The 27973-nt window shown below is 37.1% G+C and overlaps 1 protein-coding gene across 1 annotated transcript; it reads right to left on the bottom strand.

The window, feature by feature from the left end:
• Positions 1 to 43: 43 nt before the first annotated feature.
• On the bottom strand, positions 44 to 27973 carry LOC129717120 (uncharacterized). The gene is made up of 4 exons (XM_055666964.1): positions 26895 to 27973; positions 1401 to 2525; positions 1162 to 1279; positions 44 to 860 (listed from the first exon to the last, which is right to left on the bottom strand). Exons 1-4 carry the CDS (start codon positions 27797 to 27799, stop codon positions 591 to 593), a joined length of 2418 nt encoding a protein of 805 aa, XP_055522939.1. The 5' UTR covers positions 27800 to 27973; the 3' UTR covers positions 44 to 590.

The raw sequence follows: 27973 nt of genomic DNA, 5'->3' as shown, positions 1-27973 counted from the left end.
AACTTGAAATGTTTGGATGATTTGGATATTTCGAAAAGTTACAAACATAAAACGATTTTTTCTCTAAATTTTATTACTACGGTTGATTGTTTGAGAGTATTTCCCCTTACAATTGTACAACAAAAACTGTCCTAGTAGAACTTGCGTTTTTGAAACAACACTAAGTTATAGAATCTGAAAGTTGATTTGAACACTTAAGCTTACTTCAATTAAAAAACAAATCTTTCTATTAGTACTGCACAAAATGGACGGTTGAAGATCTCGTGTAAAACTTTCTTTCGCTAACCTAATGGCGTGGAGATTCTGCTTTAGCTTACCTAAATCGTCCTAAACTATTCAAATATACGATACACTTCTATTCGAGGACGGAATGTTTTACTTTTGATAATACTCTCTCTCTCTCTTGTTTTATTTTGTTATGTTTCAGATCAAGGCACTGATTCTTGGTTTAAAAAAATCTTACTCTATTTGGTTGTAAAAAAATAACCGAAATGGATGGGACTGACGGAATGCACATGATTGCCTCAGTGTTGCCACCGAACAGTACGACTACTCTCGTGTGTTGCTCCCCTCTGAAAGTGAGAGCACTTTTACCGGTTCCACCTCCGCAGGAACATCCAGTTAAGCATCAGAACGGCCCCGAGGATGGTGATATCCATTCGCAGGGCAGCGGCCCCAGCTAGTCGGCATTTGAAGGTGTCATAGCGACTGCGTTTATCGTTGACAATGTTAATGAACTCGGCCTCCACCAGTTGGCCGTCGAAATAGGTGCTCGGATCCTCGTACGGATACTCGTAGCCTTGCAGACACTCGCACTTGTAGCCACCGAGATCGTACTCGCGGCCCTGAATGGGTACGCACTGCAAAAAAAAGTTTTAAAAATATCAGATAACACTCTTACTACATCATTGTTCAACAGAAATCAAAATAACCGACAAATGAATATGGGGTTGTACATTCTGCGGAGGTCAATGTCCTTTCCGTTTTAAAATTTTCTCATTCAATTTGTCAATGAACCTAGTAACGGATCGCGTACAGAATTTCGCTCTCCGATCACCATAAAAAGAAAACGAAGAAATCATAACAAAAGCCGGCCGACGGCCGGATCTGATAGGCGTCCGGTAATACAGGAAAATAATAAAATCAAAAACAAGCACTCACGTATGAAGTCTTCTCGTCGCATTTGTGGGTATTCTTGAATGCATTCGGTACGTAATAGTCATCCGGACACTGGTTGATATCCAGCTGTAGCATATTCATCGAAACTGCAACGATTCCCCTATTTGGACGAACGCGAGAACGAAAAAAAAAAATGAAACGCATTTTAGAAACGGGGGAAAGGTGCGAAAAAGTGCATTCAGATGCAAAAACTGGTTTGCAAGAGGGGACCGTTTACTCACTTGAACTCCAGTTTCACCTTTAGACTGTCCCAGCCGAAGAAGGGTGCCGCGTACGTGATGAGCCATTTCTTCACGTAGCCTTTGCAGTCGAATTGCGGTCCTGTCCAGAAGCCGTGATCAAAGGTGGCAGCGTGGTAGAAGTTTGGATAACGTTCGTGCTTCTGGGCGTATTCGCCGGATTCGTTACGCCGGATCCGCATTTTCATCCAATTTTTCTCCAGTGAGTCGAAATTGGCAGCCCAGCGTTGCCGCATAAGCTTGAAGTATGGCAGCTCCGTGTAGTCCTCGCCAGTCTTGTTTAATCGGGCTACGTCCTCCAGCTTGAACTTTCGCGTATTTTTCTGCGTTTTGTAAGCGTACGGAGCGAACAGGGTACGATTCGGGAATTTACTGCGTTCCCAGTAGGTAGCGGCTGACCAGATTTTAGAATTTCCCATCACAAGAGCTAAAGTTTCTCCCATCATTTGATCCTCGGTTAGTGGCTTGTCTGCCACGCGCTTTCCGGAGTACACTTCCAGCGGGTCGGATACCTGCAGGAAGGCACTGATGAAATTCGCCAAACGCAGTGCCATCTTCGCTTCATTGGCAAAGTGCTTCTCCGCCCCAAAACTGAGATCTCCGTTCAAAATCAGATCCTGCGGGTGGAAGTTCTTGCATGTGTTCTCGTTAACGCCGAGAATAAAGCTCAACACTTCGTTGGCGTTCATTTTCTCCGCGTGCACCGAAACGGGTCCTTTGGTGAAATTTTTGTACTCGTAATAGTGGCTCAGGAATTTCTCGCGGGTATATTCCGGCAGGTGGTACCATTCGATGGGAATTTTCTGCAACCAACCGATTCGCTTGCAATCGAACCCGTTGTAATATTGCTCATCAGAAGCTCGCTCCAGTATCTCCCCCAGGTAGGGTCTCCGGACGACCGACGGCAGCCGGAAACCGGGCCGACAGCGACACTGGTAGCCTCCTCGGCGGAATCCCCAACCGTCTAGCGGTTCGCATTCGGTCGTTTCCTTCTTGCATCGGGCCGTATCCGCGAACTTGTTCCTGCCCTTGTTACCCTCGCCCTTCGGGCACTGGTTGATGTCGATACGCTCGAAGTCCATCTCGATAACCGATACGGCGGTGTACCTGAAATGGAAGGGTAGAAACAGAGATTGCATTAGTTGTATTTTAATTCTATGTAAATATGCCATGGAATCCTGGATCGATGTACTTCGAAAAAGCTCGAATAATCATATTACATTCAATCATATGAGATTAGAATATTTGCATAACATGCTTTCCATATCTGTTCAAGCATCATAATTTTATAATGAAATGGAAATTATAACCTTAAGTTCAATTACTCTCAATAAAAAAACTTTGATATTGACTTTGTGCTTTTCGATATTATTTTATAGCATTCAAACCACTAATATAGAAGCAAAACTGTTTTAATATGTTTTGGCATGAATATTCTTCTATTCTTGTAACATTTTTTTAACCCTTGCAAAGACTTAGCTTTGCCAGGGACTTGTGATAAGCACGAAGAGTCCCTGTAAGTGCAGGGAATTAAAACATCCGCACTGATTCTACTTTGGAAATCGAATGTTTTATTAATTAACTTCAAACTTAATTCTACCCTACCAAAAAGAGTCGGAGAGAAACAATTCTCTTGTCCGATTCTTCGTCCTGTCCTTGTTAATCCTAACACTTTTAATTAGTTAGTTATGCATTTGTATCTTCCGTCTCGCTCAATTTACTCGCGGACAGGCGTCACTTACTCAATCGAAAATCGTTCGGTATTCATTATTATTATTATTATTTAAGGTTATTTGCCATGTGGCCGTCATCGTTTCGTTCTCATCGGAAACGGAGCGTCGCATTTCGACTTCGAAAAAAAAAAAAAAAATAATAAAGTATCGTTCTCTTGAAATAAGTAGAATTGCTGAGTGCTTTAAGAAATGCTTAATAATCATACATGCGCGGCTATTATTTCAGAACCTGTCTGTGAGAACGGAATGTCGCGATTTATTCCTAATTCAAGAAACATGCATGGACAAGAATATTCCTGTCCATGGGAATGTAATGCAAGAGTTTATGAGAATCAAAAATGCTTATTAATTTCTTGGAAGGCCTGTTCACCCTAAAGAGATAATCATATTTCTATGTGCGTTAAAGGATAATCATGCATCAGATTGACTCCCAACTTTCAAATGATTGAAAATGCAACTTTTTCTTCATAATTCATCGATGAAACACCGTAATGTTAACACATCGATGAATAACAAAATATTAAATTGGGGTTTTAATATTTCTTTAATGAATAAAAAACGAGAAAAAAAAATTAACGGACTGTTATACGAAAAGAGCGAAACATTACTAATAGCGAGGAGTAAATTGACACAGACTATCTTTCCAGGTTTAAATTGAAAAGTTAGCTGGAAGCACTACGCATTGTTTATCTTTTAGTTAAAACAGTCGCAATCATGATGTACACTGTAAAAAATCGACACGTTACTGCCAAGTGGATTCCACCTTCTTCTTTGCTAATAGATGAAACATTTCATATCTACGTGGTATACACTTGCATTTCAGTTCACAGTACAAAATCAAGTGTCTTACACTTCGGTTTGCAATGTCATGCATACCAAAATCAATCATTCTACACTCAGATTTCAATGCTTACACACGTCATTTTTTCGTGATGACGGTGAGCATGGTAGCTTGTGTACCACTAGTATGCTGATTTAAAAGCTATTTTTTTTTGTGTGAAATCAAGTGCTTTTGGTGATCTAGTGCTAGTGATCCGACGGCATAATTGGATATCTCAACGGATAAGTAGAAGTGTCTTTGAATGCTTTTAATTTATTCTGTTTTTTTTTCGATTTATTTTATACCAGCGCCGACCAACGCATCTATGTTATATAGACGCTACGGCTGCTGATTGAAATTTCATTGTTGTGTTTTTTCATTGTTCATTTGCCTTTACCCTCCGTTGCTGCTGGACGAGTCCAGCGTATTGGTCTGCAGCAGCTTCGGCTTGTTTGCAGCGGGAAGATGGATTGTGGCAAATGTGGTAATATCATTCGCATTAGCGACGATCCGGTTGTTTGCGTTGGTAAATCCAAATCTCAGTTCCACAGAGTTTGCACGCCCCTTACGAAAATAGCAGCGAAAGTCGTTAATGATAATGATAATATTGTGTTTAAATGTGTTTCGTGTTTATCAGCCTGTGATGACGGTGGGAAAGATGATGTTTTGAGTGAGTTGACAAAGATGAGAGATGCCTTATCATCTGTCTCTCAGTCGCTCACAAATAATCAAAACAAAATTGGAACCCAGATAAATGTTGCTGTTTCTAACGCGATCGAGACTATTTTGAAATCTATCAGCGATTTTCTTCGTGAGAGTCTGGTAAACATTGAGACCAGTGTTGCCAGAAAGCTGGATGATTTCAAAAACCAAATAGTCTTAAATACCGATCGCGATAGAAATAATGGTCCAATGAACAGAAAAAGGAGTCGAAATGAGAGAACGGTTCACACTGAATCGGACTCTAACCCCAGTAAAAAGATGTTACTAGTACGTGATGACGAGGATTTTTCGGAAAGTTTACCAACATACGCGAATGTTTTAGCGAGTTCGACTGGGTGTATATCAAATAAATTACAGAAAAAGGAAAACCGTAAGGCTCGGCCGGTCATTGTGATCAAACCGGTCGAGACTTCTCAATCTAGTGAAGATACTAGATGTTTTTTGAAAAAAACTTTAGATCCAAAAATCCACAAAATCAGGAACTTTAGAAACGGTAAGAATGGCTCGATAATTACAGAGTGTGCAGTAGGGGATAATGTTGAGGTTGTTAAAAAAGACATTGACAGCAACCTGGGTGAACGATATAATGCTGTTATTCCCACAATCGCGAAGCCTAAGTTGAAGATTGTGGGAATGAGTGATCGATATTCCTCCGATGAATTCATAGACTTGTTGAAAAGTCAGAATGATAGCATCGGCTTTAAAGAAGTAAAGGTTATTGCCGGGTATGAAAATTCACGCTTCAAATATAACAAGTTTAACGTGATAATCGAAGTTGATCAAGACACTTATAACTGCCTAATGAATGCTGGAAACGTAAGCATTGGGTGGGACAAGTGTTTTGTACGAGAGGCCATAAATGTATTGCGTTGCTTTAAATGTGGCGAATTTGGTCATAAAAGCAAAGAGTGTGTTAATCCTGAGACATGCTCTAAATGCAGTGAAAAGCACAAAACATCAGAATGCGCTTCTAATGATTATAAATGCGTAAATTGTTTAAAACATAATAATGAGTTAAAAATAAATTTGGACGCGAAACATCCAGCATCAAGTTCGCAGTGTCCAGTTCTTCGAAAAAAAAAAGAAAAAAGAAAAAGATGTTGTCAAGTAAATAGCAGCTGACCAAAATGCAATGTGAGAGGAAATTAGAATTAGTTAATCTTAATATTGCTGGTTTATCCACGAATTATGTTGCTTTGCGGCATCTTGTGGACAAAAAACGACCAATGTTAGTATTGCTGGCTGAAACTCACATAGTGGAAGCTGATGCATTTGATCAATATAGTATTCCGGGTTATAAAGTTGCTTTTTGCCTTTCACATTCCAGACATACTGGTGGGGTTGCTATTTACGCCAGGGAATCAGTCAAGTTCAACATTCTATCAAACGAATCTGTCGAAAACAATTGGTTCCTGGGAATATCAGTTCAGAGAGGCATGACGATGGGAAATTTTGGAATAGTCTACCGTTCCCCCAGTTCGAGTGACCAGCGTTTTTTGGATATTTTAGATAACTGGTGGGAAAATTTTGTTGATTTGAATAAATTAAACGTAATTGCTGGTGATTTCAATATTGATTGGCTTGGTGGATCTAACTCGAATCAATTAAAGCAATTAGTCGGTTTTTTCAATCTAAGACAAACAGTTTTTCAATTTACAAGAATTTCCAATTTTGATAATGTTAATTCCTTCACAGAGGCCGATTATAAAATAACAGACCATGAGACAATTTGTATTTCAATTGAAAACGATCAAAACCGAGAGGATAAAGTAGAAATAAAGTGCTGGAATAGTTATTAGAAACAAGCAATGTCTCAGCTTGTTTCAAGAAGTTTGAATTTCCATCCAATAACTGGAGATTTGGACAATAAAGCAGCTGTTCTAACCAAAACGTTGGAAGACTGTACCAAGAATCTAGTTTCTGAAAAATTTGTTGACTTACAAAATTCTAACAGCTGGTACTCTTTAGATCTTGTGCGTTTAAAACGTAAAAGAGATAAATGTTATAAAAAATTTTGTAGAAGTAATGATAACGATGATTGGAACAGGTACACCGTGGCGCGAAACATATATTCACGCACCTTGAAAAAGGTTAGATGTGCATATATATATATAAGATCGATCAACATCAAAATAACAGCAAAGAGTTATGGAAAACTTTAAAAAAATTAATGAAAAGTAATAATACATTATCATAGTCCATAACTTTTAATGGTGCTGAGGAAAACTCCGCGCGAGTTATTGCAAATAAATTTAACAGTTATTTCGTTGAAAGTGTTCAATCGATCAATCAAAGTATTGATGAGGTCAATGAACCTGACGAGATAATACAGCCGATCCATAATAACTGTAGATTTGATGGTTTTCATCCTATTACTTTTGCAGAGTTGAAAGATATTTGTTTCTCTTTGAAGAGATCGGCTGGTATCGACAATGTCAACGCAAAAGTAATACAAGATTGCTTTTATGTAATTGGACACGACCTGCTGGACCTTGTTAACGAATCATTACAAACAGGGCACGTGCCAGAAGTTTGGAAGGAATCTCTTGTGGTTCCTATCCCCAAAATTTCTGGGACGGATGAAGCCGAAGAGTTCCGCCCCATTAATATAGCAAAATGGAAAGAGAAAATCGAGGCTAAAGAAACTATTTTTGCGGTGTTTCTGGATCTAAAACGCGCTTTTGAAACAATTTCTAGGCCCTTATTGTTGCAAACATTAAAGCGCTTTGGTATCATAGGGACAGCATATAAATGGTTTGAAAGCTTTTTGTGTGCTAGAACTCAGAAGACTCGTTTTTATGATTCTGAATCAGTTTCCATTGCTAATACACTGGGTGTACCGCAAGGAAGTGTTTTAGGGCCCATTTTGTTTATAATTTATATTATTGACATGAAGCGAGTTTTACGGTTTTGTGATGTAAATTTATTTGCCGACAACACTGTTCTGTTCATTGCGGCTAAAAATCCAAATGATGTTGAAACACTTTTAAACCAAGACTTACATTATCTGGCGAATTGGTTAAATTTTAAACAACTTAAGCTAAACATTAACAAAACTAAATATTTGATTATTTCTTCGGCCAACTCCAGACCAGACGTAAATATTGCAAATAATGGTGAGACGATGGATCGCGTGAATGAGTTAAAATATCTTGGAGTAATCATTGATGACAAGTTAACTTTCAAGTCTCACATTGACAACGTCATTCGAAAAATGGCTAAAAAATACGGTATTCTGTGCCGTTTAAAAAATGAATTGACTGTTAGTAGTAAAATTTTGTTGTATGAGTCAATCATTTCACCACATATAGACTTTTGCTCATCCATCTTATTCCTTGCAAATAATACACGAATATTGAGATTACAGCGGTTACAAAATGAAGTAATGCGATTAATATTAAGATGTAATAGATACACTTCCTCGAGTTTCATGCTGGACGCGTTGCAATGGCTTTCTGTGAAGCAACGAGTATATTTTTTGACAATGGTGTTCCTTTATAAAATTTTTAATAATATGCTGCCTCGATATTTGTTTGATCGAATTGATAGGGGAAGTGATTTTCATAGGTACAACACTAGAAACGCGGAAGACGCTAGAACACCACACTTTTTATTTAGTAGATCACAGAACTCTCTGTTGTATAAAGGAATTGACTTTTTCAATTCGATGCCCAGACAAGTGAAACGTGCAGCAACAATGGCGGAGTTTAAAAGGCTTTGTATTTGTATGATTTCAACGAATTTTTTGTTAATTAATATAGAAGATTGTAATATTTAAGTATATTTTTTTTCAAATTTATCTGGTACACTAAGTTATTATGTTCATTGATGATGATGGATTTTTGTTTGAATATAGCTAATAATATTAAATAGTAGAGTTAAAAAAAATGAGTTGACTACACATGTTTGAGCCACGCGCGCGTAGACTGACATAGACAATCTGGATACTGAGTACATCAGGGTTAAACCCCTGAAATTGAAACAAAAGGCATATCGGGTTGATAAGTTGCTTTTTTGGTTTGTAATATTATTTATATTTTCATTAAGATTTTTAATATTTATCTGTTTTCACGATTTAGAACAAAGGGTTGGGAGAAAAAACTGAAAAGGCTTGGGTTTGCCTGTGGACTGTATAGCTCGTTATCGAGAACTATAGTATCATAGGATCTCTCTCGTAGTTTTGGATCGTTATCCAGAACCAATTCTGATTAGTTAAAGCTCCTAAATGTTAGGTTCGATTCCTCCAAATCCAGATAATTTTCGGGTTGGAAACGTTTTGGATGAGCCTTGGATCAATGATGTTATTGGAAAATCGTTTTTTTTCTAATTTTCAAATTATTGGAATTCTTTTGAAGGGTTACTATGACTGTATTAACAACCAGTCCGTTACTTGTTTGCCTACTGGTTACATTGTATGTCTTTAAATAATATCTTTCTTAGATTAATCGACCAGCTCAAACCGATGTAGGGGTATAAGGTGGGACCAAAAAAAAAAAAAAATGCCAAACACGTTGAAATACCGTGGATTTCAATAAAAATCGATACGGGTCGGCAGAATAAAGTGATTAGGTTCGGTTATTGACATTCAACTTTGCCGGAGACCTCACACCGATCAAACAAACCGTTTTGGCTCTAAAATTATTTTGGTTCATTAATACCAAACAAACCGTTTGGCTCTAAAATTATTTTGGTTCATTAATACCATTTTCACTTTTTTCAAAAATTAGTCTTGTTAAAAAAATATTACTAGAAAAGCTTCAACCAAATCGAAAATGGTCGATTAACATCGATGTCTTATTTGGCTTGAAATTGCTTTACTGATCCTGTAAATATTCCCTTTGTAGTGTCGAGGCATTTGGGTCTTGAAGTAAAATAACAAGCAATTGTATACGTGGCGGTTTTCCCCCATGTATAGTGGACGACTTTACCCCCAGTGAACCATTTTCACACTCCACCGAAAAAGTAGTCAAAATTACAAGACTACTCACGGCCTTCGATATTTCCGAAAGAAGACAGATTCAGGCAAGCGAACAAAACAATAGATTTTTAGACAGAAAAACCTTAAGCCCCGTTGCCGCAAAATAATAGCACATTAACTGGTTGCCAACTGAAAGGTTGTTTTCGATCATCTCTCGTTCGCGCACTATCCAAACAGAAACATGGTTTGATCGAAAAGTAGGCGCACGGAATGTGCCATTCCGACATCGATCTTTTACGCTGAGTACAGTAACTAGGTAACTACTAATCCGATAACGATAACTGAAATTGCAATCTTTCAGAATTTACCACCAGAATAGTCTCATTATACCTGAAATTCGGCTGATCAGTACAGCAAAACAGCCGCACAAATGTTTATTGAAATTTAGCAGGATTTAGGGGAAATAAATTCACAAGGAGCTCTGGATCAACAGCGAATAGCACTGTTCGGTTAACCAAACGAGCAAATAAATTTTACAACAGCACCTTTTTTGTGACAGCTAAAACTATAATATATTCCATTGATTAGGCTATATTCTTCACTATCCTAACTTTCTCCGCAGTATCTTGCCTGTTTTTAAATTGTCTAAATTAATCGTTTTTCAGTGTGATTTTGCTGCTCTAAATTACCTTAGAGTAGATTACACGCGGTTTCCAAAGCACCAGAGATCAAGAAAATCGTTAAACTGTTTCTTTTTTATTAACTATAAATGGGCCTTTTCTGTGAATAAAACTCGATCAGATAAAAATAAATAAATGCGAGATACATCCTTAACGTAGCAGGTTTTACAGTGGATGCGATTTTGTGAGTGGATTTGCAGCATTATGTTGCCACCTTCTTCACTTGGTACGAATTCGGAAACACCAGCAGGGGATATTTGTTATTTGTTATTGCATATATCAAGATGGCTTGACAAAGCAATTTTTTTTAATTCTTTTATTTCCAATATTTAGTGGCTAATTTGTGAGTTCGAAATCCATTCGTGGTTGAGTGGTTTCCGAGAAATTTTCAAAAAACTGAGTCAAGCCATCTTGAAACAGGATTCTTCTTCAAATGAATCGGACAACGATGATATATAGATCAATCGGAAGCTCTTAATTTGTGGTTCACGAGAATGTAAATTTTAAAGTCATAATTATCAGTGTTTGTACAGAAATTTGTGTTTTATTGTTCACGTAGTTCTAAGTTTTGTTTATTTCTTGATGACGCTGCTGTCCGCTAGTGGCTGTTTGCGGTGTTTGTCAATGCTATACTGAGGGTGCGTGTGGGCATAGACTAAAGAGACATAGATATCCAAGTTGGGCTTCGCTGCATATAATCTCAAGGCAACACTATGAACTTGCCATCTGTAGGCCGTTGGGTGAACTAAAGCATATCCACTCGGAAAAATATCATGGTACTCCTTATCTAAGGGGCGACATCTGGCTTCTTACTCTTCTTCCTCATCCACCTCGATGATCCCTGTTGTATTTTTCGTAAGTGTTGCCATTCACTCGGAAAATTCTTGAATGTTTTAATGCTTATTATCACCATTATGCACAATTCCTCCTGCAGGCGATAGTTTTACCGTCTGAGGGTTACCGGAGAACCTGCATCTTTAATATACTTAAAATCGAACGTGTCATCCATCAATGATTATGATTCATCCATTGACTCATCTGAATTGTACTTTCCGCAGAAGCAACATGCCTCAACAGGTATGTTCCAAACTTAATCCTGAACGGATTCAAAAGTAGAAATAAGCTCATACAACACTATTTACTTCCGACACTGAGCAGTGGTATGCTGTTCTTATGCTTCACGCAAACCGTAATCACTCCTTGGGCACTTTTGGATCTTTTAGTAATTGATATTGATAATTGATGATCCAAGTCGGATCTCTGACTATGCCCATATTTGTACTTTTTTTTAATGTTCACTTGAAATTATTTTAGATTATAACAAGTGACATCATTAAAAAAACATAAATCAAAACAACGAACAATGTTGTTCAGCAACACTGCCAGCAAGCCTGATAATAAATTTTAACGCTCTCGGGGTTTTCAATTTCAACCAATCAGCGAGTGGTTCCCAAAGTGGATGCAAATCTATACCGAGTTGTCTTCCCTTAGCTCCTTATCATTTCAGTGGTGAGCTTGACCAGATTCTCACACCCAGAAAAATATCATGTTACTTTCAATCTGATTTGTACGGCGGTTTTCAATCGACTTTACAATATAATCTAGATGATTTGCCATTTCAATTTACTACAACAACAATGCAAAGAAACCTCGCGTAATTCTACAAATTAGCATGAGTCACAAAATGTAAAAATCTCATAGATACTCTCATCGAATTGTCGAAGGTGACAAAAAGAAAAAAAAAGCTTCACATTCACTTAAATTGTTTTAACATTGTTTATGTTGTACTTGACGTTGGTGAATTTTGACGAAATAAGTTATGCTATGCTTTGCTACTCGTTGTAAGTGAATTTTGAGGATATTAAGAGACGTATATAACAATGATTTTCAACGCAGTAATGTAAAACCTTAGTTAAAAATAGCGTTTAGCAGTATTCACCAAAATAAATATTGTATCGTTTTCAAATAGAACCTAAAAGGATGAGCGAAAATTTCCAAATTTGATTTTCTCAGTTCTTTGCAAATATTAATAAATCGATTTAAACATTCAAGCAAGGAATAGTGAAATTGATAATGAATGAGATCACAAACAATAATCTGCAACGGAAGCTACAAACCGAAAGGGAGAACATTCACAGCAATATTTGACGGCTGAGGCAGAATTATTAACCCAATCAGTTCCGCAAAGGGATTAAAGCTGTATAGTGGTTTTCAATCGACTATTAAAATTGGTACAAACAACAAATGAGTTATGCTAATGATGACTAGAGCAAGATACCTGACATCATAAATTTTGCTCGCAACACCTTTATAACGGTGCCATCTGATGACCTTAAACTGTGATTATTAGCAAAATCGATTTATCATGCTCAATCCGCTAGATGAAAACGAAAACAAGATGGCAATACCGTATAAGGATATTGAAAATTAAATGACAGGACCATACAATGATATTGAAAAACATGCTTCACCTTTTATCACCTTCTCGTCATCACCAAATTAACGGTATACAAATTAGTTCAATTTTCGTTCACGAGCAGCGAAAGTCGTGTCCGCTGCATACTGCAAGAGTTACTCTTGCATAACCAAAGATGACTAGTACACAATACGTTACTCTTGAAGAGTAACGTATTGTGTACTAGTCATCTTTGGTTATGCTTAAAAACATATTGTTGAAACGACTATGAACGATTAGTCATACTATCTTCAAAATAAATAATTCATATCATGGCCATCTCATACATTGGCATTTATTATAGTCCTGTTGTAATAAATTATTATTATTATCTAGACCATATAGATTAGTCTGTTAAAACACCGCCCAAATCTGACCAAGCCTAAAATGATAGCAATTACCTTAATATTTTTCTGTGTGTGCGCATTAAATGTAGTTCACCCAACCGCCATCATACTCGGAGGGGCGCCACATTTTTGTTGCCCGTATTGTTGGTTGAGTTGGATATCTATGTTTCAATAATCTAAGGTGTGGGGAATATGGTAAATATCGAGACTTGGGGAACTTAGCCAACACACTGGCTATTAAAAAGCAATCCAAATTCGACGGATTATTTTCGAGCGCACAAAGAAGTATCTCGAATGAAAACCTGGCCAAAATTATTTTCGCTACAGTTTAGTAATATGTTGGAAAATATTTAGGTGATAAGTGCAAGTGGCTGGTCCGAGTATTGTATCAAAGAGTATGTAACTCTAAATACCAGATCAGAAGAGCATAACTAAAAAATTACAAAATTCTATCAACATGAGATACAAATAACATATTTTGATACAATTTTGTTTTTTTCCATATAATTTTGATTACAAAATTGAATCTGAATGAGTTATAATAACAAAACGTGTAATGAAGTAGTTCTGAAACAAGTCTAACTAACTTTTCGTTTTTATCAAAACCTGTTGTTTCTAACAATGTTTGTTATTATATCGCTCTATATACTATCTTATTTTGTTAGAAAGCTGATTACTAATATAGTAACAAATTTTGATATGTGTTTGATACTAGTAGAATCATTTCTGTTATAATTTACGTTATTCTAACACCTAACGGGACCAAATTGAAAACAATCTCCCGTAACAAACCAACAGCTTCTGTTACATTTTTGTTTTTTCTTTCTGACCGGGTATCACGCACATAACTTTTTTTTTTATAGGGGGGGGGGGGGGAGTTTGTAATGATTTATTTATGTACTAAAATATCTATTCAGAACTAGTATTGTGTGTTCTGCCACAAATGGTGACATTTCAACACTATTATATATATATATTTGTACGCTTTTTAGTATTATTGAATGTTATTAGTTTTCGCTTTAGTAGGAAAACTATTAAACCTACTTGTCAAGAAAAAAAAAGGAATAAAACGAAACTTAAAAAAAACTTAAAATAAACTTAAAACTATCTTACTGACTATAAAGTGAGCTAATCGTTGCAATTGAGGATTGCAAGGATTTTTGCCGGAATTTGTTGATAAATAGGCTTGACATATTTTCTAATGTTTCTACATTAGTGAGCCTATGTAGCTCGTTCGTGCTAAACCAGGGAGGACGCTTCAGAATCATTCTCAAAAGTTTATTCTGAATCCTTTGAAGTGTCTTCTTCCTGGTTGTACAAGAACTTGTCCAGATGGGAACTGCATATAACATTGCTGGCCTAAAAATTTGTTTGTAAATTAACAGTTTATTCTTGAGACAAAGTCTAGAATTCCTGTTGATAAGAGGATATAAACATTTGATATACTTATTGCACTTTGACTGGATATTTTCAATGTGCTCATTGAAAGTAAGATTCTTATCATAAATTAGCCCTAAGTATTAACCTTAATCAGACCAATTTAAGACCACACCGTTCATCTTAATAACGTGGTTATGGGTGGGTTTGAGAAATGAAACTCTTGGCTTATGAGGAAAAATAACTAACTGTGTTTTCGAAGCATTAGGGGAAATCTTCCATTTCTGCAAGTATGAAGAAAATATATCTAAACTTTTTTGTAGCCGACTGCATATAACACGAAGGCTTTTTCCTTTTGCGGAAATGCTTGTATCGTCACAAAACAGAGATTTCTCACAACCTGGTGGTAAATCAGGAAGATCAGAAGTAAAAATGTTATATAAGATTGGGCCCAAGATACTCCCCTGAGGCACACCAGCTCTAACAGGCAATCTATTAGATTTAGCATTTAGATAGTTAACCTGGAGAGTGCGGTCAGTTAAATAACTTTGTATCATTTTTGTGAGGTAAAGCGGAAAACTGAAATTTAACATTTTAGCTATTAAACCTTTATGCCAAACACTGTCGAATGCCTTTTCTATATCTAGAAGAGCAGCTCCAGTCGAATAGCCTTCAAATTTATTAGTTCGAATCATATTTGTTACTCTAAGTAACTGATGAGTAGTTGAATGCCCATGGCGAAAACCAAACTGCTCATTTGCAAAAATTTAGTTCTCATTAATATGTGTTATCATTCTATTAAGAATTATTCTTTCAAAAAGTTTGCTAATAGAGGAAAGTAAACTAATTGGTCGATAACTTGATGCCTCAGCTGGATTCTTTTCGGGTTTTAAAATTGGGGTGACTTTGGCATTTTTCCATTTCGTAGGAAAATGAGCTAGTGCAAAGCATCTGTTAAAAATTTTTACCAAGAAATTTAAAGAGTTTTCGGGAAGTCTTTTGATGAGGATATAGAGCATCCCATCATCTCCTGGTGCTTTCATGTTTTTGAATTTTTTGAGAATGTTTCGCACCTCATTCAAGTTTGTCTCCAATACCTCTTCGGAAAGAAATTCTTGGGTGGTGATCTGAACATACTTTTGGTTTACTTCATTTTCAATAGGACTTACTACGTTCAAATTGAAGTTATGAACGCTCTCAAACTGCTGAGCAAGTTTTTGAGATTTTTGCTCATTCGTTAGAAAAATGCAATCACCATCTTTAAGGACTGGAATGGGCTTCGACGGTTTCTTAAGAACCTTCGAAAGCTTCCAGAAAGGTTTTGAATAAGGTTTTAGTTGTTCAACTTCTCTCATGAAATTCTCATATCGCAAGAGAGTGAATCTATGTTTAGTTTCCTTTTGTAATTCTTGAAAAATAATTTTCAAAGCGGGATCACGAGAACTTTGGTATTGATGTCTCCGTATGTTCTTCAAACGTATAAGAAGTTGAAGTTCACTGTCAATAATTGGCGCATTAAATTTCACTCTTGCCTTAGGAACTGATAAATTCCGAGCATTGAGTATTAAGCTGTTAAAATTTTTTAATACTCTGTCAATGTCAGCACTATTTTGTAAGATAATATCATCATTCAAATTTTCCTCGATCGTAGAACGATATCTATCCCAATTAGTCTTGTGATAATTTAACACAGATCTAGTGGGATTTAAAATAGTTTCATGGGAAATAGAAAATGTTATGGGTAGATGATCAGAATCCAAGTCAGCATGAGTTAATAAATCACTGCATGAATGACTTTGATTTGTTTGTACCAAATCAATTGTAGATGGATTCCTAATAAAAGAATAACATGTAGGACCATTTGGAAAAAAAACTGAATAAAATCCAGCCGAGCAATCATTAAACAATATTTTTCCATTGGAATTGCTTTGAGCATTATTCCAAGATCTATGTTTCGCATTAAAATCACCGATGATTAAAAATTTAGATTTATTTCTTGTGAGTTTTTGCAAATCTCCCTTGAAATTTTTTTTTCGCTCACCAATGCATTGAAAAGGCAAATACACTGCGGCTATAAATAAAATGCCAATACTTGTTTCAATTTCAATTCCCAAACTCTCGATAACTTTGGTTTCAAGATGGGGTAAAACACGATGTTTTATTCGACGGTGGATAACTATTGCAACTCCACCACCGGCAACATCAATTCTATCAAACCTATGAACCATGTAATTTGGGTTCTTTTTTAGTTTAATATTAAGCTTTAAAAGCGTTTCAGTCACAACTGCAATATGCACATCGTGGACTGTTAAAAAATTGAAAAATTCATCCTCTTTCGCTTTTAAAGAGCGAGCATTCCAATTTAGAAAATTTACAGCATTATTTAAAATCATTGCTGAATTTCAATTTCATAACAATATTAGTTGTAAATTTTATACCTTCTTGAACAGCCTCGTACATCGAGTTACAGTTCAACAAAACGGACATTAGCTGCAGCATGGATTGTTGTAGGTATTAAATCTTCTCTGGAGTTGGACTACCTAAATCAATACTGGCTGACTTTTCAGCACTAAACACGAATGGTTTGTTACTGTTTGAATTTGAAATATTACCTGAAAGGACACTGGCATATGAACAGCCTGGTGTTGCCTGAACAGGATTATTTTTCTGAAATTTGTTATCTGAATTCAAATTATTACCTACAAACACACCTGCTAATGAAAGCGCTGGTGATGCCTGAACAGTACTGAAAGTCTTTTGATTACCCACATTGACAACAGGTTGTTTAGAATTCCTACGTTGTCTAGAAGCAATAATTTTTGACCTTACAGGACAATTAAAGAAATTAGATTTGTGATTTACCCCACAATTTACACATTTGAAACTATTAGTGATCTCTTTCACGGGGCAGATATCTTTCGTGTGACTAGTGTCACCACAAATCATACATTTTGCAGCCATATGGCAGTTTCGAGTTCCATGACCATAGGCTTGACAGTTCCGACATTGCGTAAGATTATGGATTCCTCCATGTCTCTTGAAATTTTCCCACTTTATTCGCACGTTGAATAAAACACGTGCTATTTCTACACATTTTAAATTATGTACTTTGGTACGATCAAAATGTACTAAGTAATTTTCCTGGTGTATTCCAGTTTGAAAAAATTTGGCATTTGCCTTTCGTTTCATCAAAATTACTTGGTTGGGGGCAAAACCAAGTGATTCTGACAAACAATCTTTGATTTCATCAATACTTTGATCATTTGAGAGACCTTTCAACACAGCCTTAAACGGTCTCTCGTTTTTGGCATCAAAAGAGTAAAATTTATACATCTTTTCAGTCAAATACTGTAAAAGATGTTTATGGCCATCAAAAGATTCGGCCAAAATACGAATTTCGCCTTGGCGACCAACTTGAAAATTAACTTTCACATTCGATAGAAACGATGAAAGCTCTGATCGAAATGCTTTAAAATTTGCTACAAATACCACAATAGGTGGAACTTTAACCTTCTTCATAACGGCTTTATGCTCAGTATGAGAAGTTTGGAATTCTAGATCCCCAACAGAAGAAAGAATATCATACCTGCTAGTCGAAATTTCAGTGTCACTTGGAGGAGATGCCTCACGTTTCCTTGATGCCGCATCAGAGCGAGCTTTTTTATTTTTTCCAGGCATAACTGGACAACTTCACTACACTTTTACTTCACTATAGAATTAAAGTAGGAATATCTCAAACCAAATTAATTCACTAAACACTCGTTAACTTTAAAAACAAATTTATTACTTTGCCTTTCAACAGGTAGTCTTTTAAAAGGATTGCCTGTTGAAAGCGAAAAACAGCGGTAGTCTAAGACTTAGCCTCGAGCTGTTGGTAAAATGCGACCATACCGTAGGACAGTTCAAGTCGATCTGGACGCACATAACTTGATATTTACATATCTTCTTTAATGTTATTGAATAGATGAAGAAATACGCTCGTATAATTAGTGTTCGCAAAACGGGCAGCGAAACAAATCGAAGAATTTACAAGAAAAATGATGTAGCAAAATATCTTCATTTAGAATTTTCAATTTGTTGCTCACAGGCTATATGATGCCTCGTGTAACTTACGTAGGTTGGAAAAAAGGCTAAATTAGTTGAAGTTCATTCACTTAACTAATCTCATTCAATCTTTGTTGAACTGAAATTCTGTTTTAAGCATGAGGCAGGTATTCGTCAAAATATGCCATGAACAACATTTTTCAAACGGGTCACAAATGTCAACCCGGACGTTACCGGATGAGATATTTGCGAGGATGTGATGTTATGAATTTCCGTTCCCCCGATGATTATATGATCGGATTCCGCGAGATTTGATAACTCTTTCAATATTGAAAACGCTCGAAAATACGTAAAAATCACTAATTTCGAAAACTTCTTAAGAGTAGCTATAATTTTTAATATCGGAATTTTTAGCAACCGGTTGGTTGGTGCATAATATTGATCAATTGTCATTGACGCCTGGCACAACTTGGTTCGATTCCCAAAAAAAGCTTGAAAATTTGTCAATGTTTACAGCGCTCCCAGCATATGATAATACCGTTTAACGTTAATCGAGTGATGGTATATTGTGAAGCATTTATTTGAGCTGCAGAAAAAATATAGCGGCACCTAAAAGCGACAAAAATTTTTTTTCTTGTTTTGGCCAGATTTTTGTTCTAGGTACTCCTCTGTGCGACGGTGCCACTAGTAGCTTAACAGACCCGCGGACAGCAGACATCTTCTTTATTACTTTGCTCATAAGTTAGCACATATGCATGAAAAAATAACAGAAGAGCAACATTAAGTTGGATCCCGGCAGTTTATTTGAACATTTGTTTGAACATTTCCGAAACATTTATCAGAACCTAGGTGATGAAAAAGTGATAATTATTGTTTGCCATTCCTACTGGTTCTGAAAAATAATCCGTCGAATTTGGATTGCTTTCCTTTGAAAGTACATTTTCGTTACCGGTATCCTTTTTGACAACAAATTTACACATATCCATCCTGCGCCTGTTAAGCTACCTGTAATGCAAGTGTGTTGGCTAAGTTCCCCGAATCACGATATTTACCATATTCCCCAAACGCACGCTCAGTATAGCAGTGACAAACACCGCAAACAGCCATCGCCACAAGCGGACAGCAGCGTCATCAATTAATAAACAAAACGTATAACTACGTGAACAATAAAACACAAAATTCTGTACAAACACTAGTAATTATGACGTTAAAAGTTACATTTTCGTGAACCACAAATTAAGAGCTTCCGATTGATCTATATATAATCGTTGTCCGATTCATTTAAAGAAAAATCATGTTTCAAGATGGCTTGACTCAGTTTTTTGAAAATTTCTCGGAAACCACTTAACCGCAAATTATCACAAATTGGATTTCGAACTCACAAATTAGCCACTAAATATTGGCGTTAAAAGAATTAAAAAAATTACTTTGTCAAGCCATCTTGATATTTATTGTTAATTCATCCGACAATAACCGTTTTAATTAATGTAATTTAAATAGTCTAGCTGCGAGCAATTTCCGCTTGTAGAGAATAGATGAACTTCCAAAATCAAAAAGTTGACCCGTTTTGTTGAAGGTACGTATAATTCTGGTGACTGGCTCAAAATACCCGAACACAGAACGATGGAACGGCGTTACAAACATTTCGTCGAGTGACCTGCGTTGAATTCTTCCCGGAGCATTGGAGGAAAACTTGCTCAAAAGAGCCGGGGAGTCAATTTCTCCAAGAAGTACTTTGGCTGCAACCATTGCTTGCTGAATTTTTCTCCTTTTTTCAAGGGTAGCAATTCCCAATAGGTTGCAACGGTGTTCGTACGGTGGAAGATTCAGCCTGTCCGTCCAAGGAAATCTACGGAGTGCGAATCGAACGAAGCGCTTCTGTAGCCGTTAAATCCTGGCAATCCAGGTGGTTTGATATGGGGCCCACACTGCAGCAGACGATTCCACAATGGATCTTACTAATTCAAAGTACAACGATTTTAAACAATGCACATCATTATTTGAGACTTTCATTAGAAATCCCAGTTGACGACTAGCACGATCAATAATATTGGCTCGATGTGGCCCGAATGTCAATTTTTCGTCAAGCAGTACACCAAGGTCATTAATTTCGTTGACACGAGCTAGAGGTTTACGTTCAATTGTGTATGTAGCTTTTATAGGATTGTTACCATAATGAAACGAAATAACAGCACATTTATTGACACTGATGACCATTAGGTTTTTTTGCACCAATCCTCAAACATATCCAATAACTCTTGCAGTTTTTGACAGTCGGATAATTTTTCAACAACCACAAAAATCTTTAAAACATCAGCATAGAGCAGCTTACAACCATTTCCAAGACGAGCTGCGACATCATTGAAATACAATACAAATAGAAGTGGCCCATGGTTACTCCCTTGAGGAACACCGGATGTGTTTGTAAACCGTCGGGATGAGTTGGATCCAAGTTTAACGCTCAGACTTCTATCACAAAGGTATGATCGCATCCATTGAACCAGGATTTCGGAGACACCCATCCTAGAAAGTTTGCTGAGTAAAATTCGATAGTCAATATTTCGCAATATTTCCCCTATCAATCAAGCCATTGGTGTTTAGAATCTGTTCAGTGGTAATGATAAAAGAAGCATTTTAAAACGGTGTTGAAACACCTGTTGCAGCTACCGAAAGCGAGCTCGTTATTGGTTGAAAGCTGTGAGACTGTTTACAAAGTCAGATCGGTTGTATCCGTTAGTGTCGACTGTGCTTGTGAAGAGAGGTGGTGATTGGTTGCTCGGTATGATTTAGACAATCGATGTGATTTATCAATTTTTCAATAGTGGATCTCGAACAATAGGTTATTTTTGTTACATAAATTCAACCGTAAAAAAATTTCTGATCGGTTGATGCCAAAACCTCGAAATTCTGAAAAGAAATGACTGATATATAAGCGCTCAAAACCTGACCACTTTTCCCTGGTTTTCCCCGGTTGAATTACTAGATTTTCAAATTCAGGTGCCTAACTTCGATATAGACGTTAGTCCAACGTCAAAATGGGTTTAAGCTGTGCTCCGAATCGGCTTAACCCATTCCCGGCGGGCAAGGATGAAAAAATCACTCACTCCAAGAATCAGTTCCGATTTTTTATCGCATGGAATTGTTTTGTTGATTTTCATTTATCAACAACAACATACGGCTGCTTAGTTACTGAAATAAAAAAGAATCGTCAGTGATAATTTCAGGAGAATCAATACTGAAAATTTTCGTTTCCTGAAGACGAAAATTCTCTCACCGATTTTTTTTTTCAGTTCAATAGTTTTAAGCTGCAGTTCCAACCTTCAACATTGAATCAACGACATAAAATGATGCCATACTCAAAAGATTTGTCTCACAATGATGTTAAGTTGGACTCATAAAGAATGAAGTATAGAAAGCATCAAACTAGTCACTCAATAACTCTCTAATGTATTTCTTGGTTGAAACCTCCAAACTATAAGGCAACTAAAATCTCAATCTTGCATGTACTTCATGTAGGGTAGCGAACGGCTTCGTCAGTGGTTTTCTTCGGCAGGTTTTCTACAGCGATCTTATGCAGGAACCTGCCGAAGAAAACCACTTCCGAAGCCCTATATTACATGAAAGCTTGCATGTAATATACTTGAAAACATGCTTTCTGAAAATCTGTTTGATGCGCCCCGACCACAATACCAGTATCTAAATTCCTATTTCTAGAAGACAACATCCCGTTCATTTTCGCTTAAATATTTCAAAAGAGCCTGTTTGAGACCAAGGGACAATTGTGCCTTCTTCAACGACCGGAATACTGGTGGCTTTATTACGTTTCTGAGATACATATATGAAAAGTATTATAAAACACTAGTTAATTTATTCAGCGTTGCCATCTAGCAGCGATAAATTGTCAGCAAGTTTACAGGCAATCGCTACTTCAGACTCCGAAAAGATAATATTATTCTGGGGTTAAACTGATGCATGATTTTTAAATCATTTAAAATGCAAGGTTTCGTTCAAAATTTAATAATAAGGAATCATTACCAGAATTCAGTCTTTGAAAATTGAAAACGGATTCGAACTATTTGAAAAAAAGGGCAACGTTGCTCGTTGGAAGATTAAATATGCTTAGATGCTTGAAAAATATAACGACTCCGTTGCTTCACCGAGGCTTGGATTATTTGGGAACTTTTCAGCCGTTCGCATGGAATGCATCTACCACAATTACAAAGTTTTGCAATCGAATATGTGTGGTTCAAAACAACCATCTTATCGATGAAGATAAAATTCCTTTGGCCACATTGTTTAGTTTTCTGGAACCCAAACCACTTATAATCATACCCGAACTGGAGGAAGAACGAATTAGCCATATTCTTTTCTTACAGCCAAAATATTTTGTGTTTCCAATGAGGTGGAAAGTTACGATCTTCTTCGTTACTCGACTGTAGTAATTATCGAGGCTTAACCTCCTCAATTCCGCTTATGAAATTCTCTCCCGTATCCTGTTTCAGCGACTGAGGCCGTTGCAGGAAGCCTTTGTTGGAGAATACCAAAGCGGTTATACCTTGACGGTTTCACATGAAGCGTCAGGATAGCGGGCGAATTTTCGGACACTTTTGTGACGTTAGATGGTCTGAAGCAAGGTGACGGGTTCTCGAAATTGCCGCTCAACATAGCTTTAGAAGGTGTAAAATGAAGGGCAAGTGTGCAAAGAATCGGCACCATCATCACGAAGTCTCACGTGGTGTTGGGCTTCGCGGACGACATTGACAAAATTGGTGTTAACCGTAGAGCAGTTGAGGAGGCCTTCACGGCTCTTAAAAGGGAAGCTGCGAGAATTGGACTCATCGATCAATACTCAGAGGCAAGTTAGAAAATTAGATGTGGCACAGGCGCATGAATCACGAGCTGTACGAAGTATACAAACACGCTGATATTGTCAAGCTGATAAAACACGGCAGGTTACAATGGGCTGGCCACCTAGCACGGATGGCGGATGAGCGACTGGAAAAAATAATATTTAGCAGAGAACCGGAAAGAGGCCGACGACTTCAAGGCAGACCTCGCACGCGCTGGATGAGTGCTGTTGACGAGGATGCCAGAACATTCCAATTCGTATTCCAATTTCATTTCAACAAGTTTTTAGAAAAACAGGAAAATCAAAAATTAAGCGTCAGGTAAAGGCTGGAAGCTACTAAAAAAATTTATACCAAATAAAGCGCCCAAAAGAACAGCACAAACAACACGGCCAGAATTCAGCTATAAATCTTCGAAAAATATTGTAAGAAGAAAAAATGAACCACAGCAGAAATGGACTAAATCTAGCTCAAAGTGGATGCAAAATAGTAAGCTAAAAATTGTTTTTTTAATAAGTCTTACAAAATTTCAGAACATCTATACAAACCTGAAAAGACACAACAATTTACTAAATTTAGCTGAAGAGCTCCTAAAAGTTTTTTTAATAAGTCTTACAAAATTTCAGAACATCTATACAAACCTGAAAAGACACAACAATTTACTAAATTTAGCTGAAGAGCTCCTAAAAGCTGGAAAATACAGGGACAAATAATCAGAAATGACCTGGAAGCACTTTAAAAGCTTAGGAAAATAAATCTAAAAAGAGTATTGCTCCTAACGCGGCAGCATGAAAATAAAAAAAATCTAACAAATCTTCTATTTCTAGAAGATAAAACCACCTGAAAATTATATGATCAAAAAACAATCGAAATGCTTGAAATACGGTTAAAAAGCCACAACATAATTTGTTTTAAAATCAAAACCATTTGAAGTGGCAGCAGAGAAAAACTCTAAAATCAGGAGAAAACCGCTAATACTTGCTCTTAAATTAGTATCTAATAACTTGGAAAGCAACTATAAACCGAAAATAATAACAAAGAAATAACTATATCAAACTTAATGTATAATGCATAAAACTCTAGTGCATGTAGCGTTCATCGTTCATCAATATCTGAAAATACTTCGAAAGGCTTTAAAGAAAACAAAAAAAAAAAAAAATAGTAGGAGGGTGCTATCCAAGGAAGGAAGAGGAAAATTTCAATTACTTACTTCAATTACATAATTTTGGGACACCAAAAGACACCAGTGACCGATGATTCGTGTTCTCTGGTTATTTCGGGCAAAATTTCCAGCCATTTTTGACACTTTTGCAGCTATCAAGTACTAACAGCCGCCAGATATACGGGTGTAACTTAGGCACGGGATGACCGGCACATTTTTGCCTTTTCTTCCTTTCCACGATCAGCACCTGGCATCCGTATGATAACGTAACGGTTTTGAAATGAAAATTGTGGTAAAATGGTTGAATGGTACCTTCCATAAATTTTCGGTAAGCGGGGCTTTGAATGTTGCTGTGAGTTTTTCCTTTTACAATAACAAGAAACATTACCTTAATTATTATTTACTACATAGTCTATATTCCTTTGAGCGAGTAATAGCGCTATAACCATAAGCTAAAAATGCTAGGACTAGAGTTAGTACTCAAGTTCCAACCATAACAGTTAAGGCGAGTAAAGGCGCTATATTTTTGGGTCCGAAACCCGAGCTGAAGGAGGAAACACCTATATTCCATCTCAGGATATTGGTCAACAAAGCGGTGTACTTTCTTAGCTTTATCAAAAATACTACATGGTATACAGCCCTAGGGTTGTATGAAATGGTGACGTGGGACTAAACACTGTAATTAGGGGATTTTTCGTTACAAAATATACAGAATCTGCAGACAGAATCAATGTGTTTGCTCAGCGACTGTACGTATTTTTATTTTCTTCCTCCTATTTTAAACAAAATTATTAACAAGTTCCAGCAAAAAATCGTAGCAATCAACAATTCCATTTGTTTTTTTGCTCGACTATTTTTTTTGAATTGCCTACAACTATATTCGTTGTATTACGAAGATTTTGAAATGTAAAAGGAGATTCTGAATGAATCTTAGTAAATAAACCAAAAATTCACAAGGATTCGTAGGCTCTTACTCTTATATAAATGTGTATAATTGAGAATTTACTCTTTCGATACTATTCGGTCACGATTATTTAGTGAATATCGCTGATAAAATAAAATAAATATCCGTTGGAAAATCTTACAATTCTTTTTGAGTAATTTATGGTATTCATATTTATGAGATAAACTTTCAATCACCATCAACTTTTTCCTCGATTGCACACGAATAGAAATGTACGAACAAAAGTGTACCACTGCAATACGAATAGTACCGCTGTAGTACGAATAGTAACGCTGCAGTACGAATAGAAGTGTACCGCTGAAATGAACGAATATAAGAGTACCGCTGCAACCATAGACGACAAGAGACCTGCGGTTTTCTGCTCCACTGGTACTATTACTTATACCAGCATGTTTTCTTGAATTTTGATTTTCAAGACATCAGTTTTTATTACGTTCTGACAGCAGGTTTAGGAATTGTTTAAGAATGGGGATTGTTTCGAACTTTTCGAAATACTTTTACCTTCGAGACATCATATTAGTCTAAGCTCTGTCAATTTTTTTTTCGATATTGATACAGAGAATATCACAGGGAACGGTTGGTGTCCATTCACGTCGTCTGTGCTAGGAATGCTCGCATGTAATTGGTTCATTATTCGCGTAAATTTGTCATTGAACCTTTTTATCAATTTTACCGCTTACCAATGAAATAAGAGTTGTAACTATCATATTACAAAATTGTTACACATTTTATCCAACAACATATTGGTTATTGTTATCCATCATGTGGTTATGCTGTTATTAACGTTTGAAATCTGACGCAGGATTCGCCTGTTTTATTTCCAATTTTACAGAATGCATCTCAGTATAGTAAACAAAGACGTAGTCCCACGTCAAAAGTATCTTATTTTACCCAAAACGCTTGACAAAATTTCAGCAACTGCCGTGGGACGGGGTTTTGACGTACGAACATAATCCCTCCAGCCAGCAGTGATTTAGTCTAAATCGTTTGCAAATCTGATCCGATTTTTTTGTAAGATTTGGACCATTGCGACCATTATTTAGAATTTTTGTGGTTCTGATCTGATAGAATTTGTGTGAACGTGTTTAAAACTACATATATCCTATTGCTTTAACACGTTTATTTTTGTAAATGCATTGAGTTTTAACACAAACGTCACTTTTTAGCGAAATAGCAAAACCATCTCAACAAAAAGCAGGTAATCCGCTAATGTAACGACATATACTCCCAAGATCACAAGCTTCAACCAAAGTTAACGTCATCGTCATTTTGTCTATTTCAGCTTGGTCCGTAACCTGATACTTTGTGTTGAAATAATAATAATAATAATAATAATAATAATAATTATAAACAAGAAAAGTGAAGTGGGCCAAAATTAATTACGAGAAATCTATCTTATTACTCACTTGGGATACTCAATGTGCCGGAACTGGGTATGCCGGGGGTAGATGTCAGCGATCGGTACCACGGCGGACACCAGCCACTTGTTCGACCTGCCACAATCGAAGTAGGGCCGGGTGAACCGCACCGGGCCCGGATCTTCATCGGCTCCGGGTGGCCCGTGGAAGGTAAACGTTTCGTTGGTGTTGTTGGCGTAACGAATCTCCACCTGGTAGGTTGTTTTCGTGTCGTGACGCTTCTCGACGATGTCCGGTAGCCAGGCTTTGTACCACTCGTTAACCTTGTAGTAATCCGTGGTGTAATCGTGCGATATCGAGTCCGGTGAGAATGCGCCAAGATCTCGTACGTCAAACGTGTTCATGGTGGAAATCTTGTGCAGATGAATCGGATCATTGAAATCGTCCAGCCGGTAGGCTCGCGGGGCGAACCGTGGGAATGTTTTGTTGAAAAAACCTCGATAGGACGAGGAGAATGACGTGTTCGGTGAGAAGTAAACAGCCGATGCGTTGATGGACGGGTTGGCGGCCACGTTAGCAACGTTCGACAAAAAGTAGTACATCATTCCGGGATCGTAGGTATCGTTGATGGCTGGTCGAATGAATCTGCTTTGTAGAATGTAGCTCCAAAAGAAGCCACGGGTCAGCGCCATGTTGTGCAGCAGCAGGAGTGCCGTTCGATTCGGAAAGATTGGATTCTGATCGAATTCTTTTATGTCCGGCAGATGGGACACCGTATCGTCCGGCAGGAATAGATCCCCCACATGCAGAATGGGACAGTTGTCGGCCGTGGCACGCTCGAACTTCACCTTAATTTCATCAAAAGCATCCCGTGGTTGCCATTCGTACTGCGCTAACACACCCACTAGAATTAAAATCGCCAGCAGCGCACCGCAGCGCCACAAAATCGACATATTCTCTAACCAAACAGTATCTATTCACTAAAAACTACTCAATGGTTGATATTTTGTTAAGAAATTATTCGAAATTATAACATTTTTTCAACAAACAAACACCAAATACTTGCTCTTCACTGCCCCAGCCAGGCTACGCCCGAAATGAATATGGCAGACGAAATGTTTATTTGT

Source organism: Wyeomyia smithii, chromosome 1, assembly GCF_029784165.1.
Source record: "Wyeomyia smithii strain HCP4-BCI-WySm-NY-G18 chromosome 1, ASM2978416v1, whole genome shotgun sequence".
Lineage (NCBI taxonomy): Eukaryota > Metazoa > Arthropoda > Insecta > Diptera > Culicidae > Wyeomyia > Wyeomyia smithii.
The sequence above is the reverse complement of the archived record's forward strand: the minus strand, read 5'-3'. Positions and strand labels throughout refer to the sequence as shown.

Coding starts and splice junctions, on each gene's coding strand:
- LOC129717120 (XM_055666964.1), bottom strand. CDS start 27,799: ATGTCGATTTTGTGGCGCTGCGGTGCGCTGCTGGCGATTTTAATTCTA. Junction 1,280..1,400: donor AAGGTGAAACTGGAGTTCAA/GTGAGTAAACGG, acceptor TCGTCCAAATAG/GGGAATCGTTGCAGTTTCGA. Junction 861..1,161: donor GCGACGAGAAGACTTCATAC/GTGAGTGCTTGT, acceptor TTTTTTTTGCAG/TGCGTACCCATTCAGGGCCG.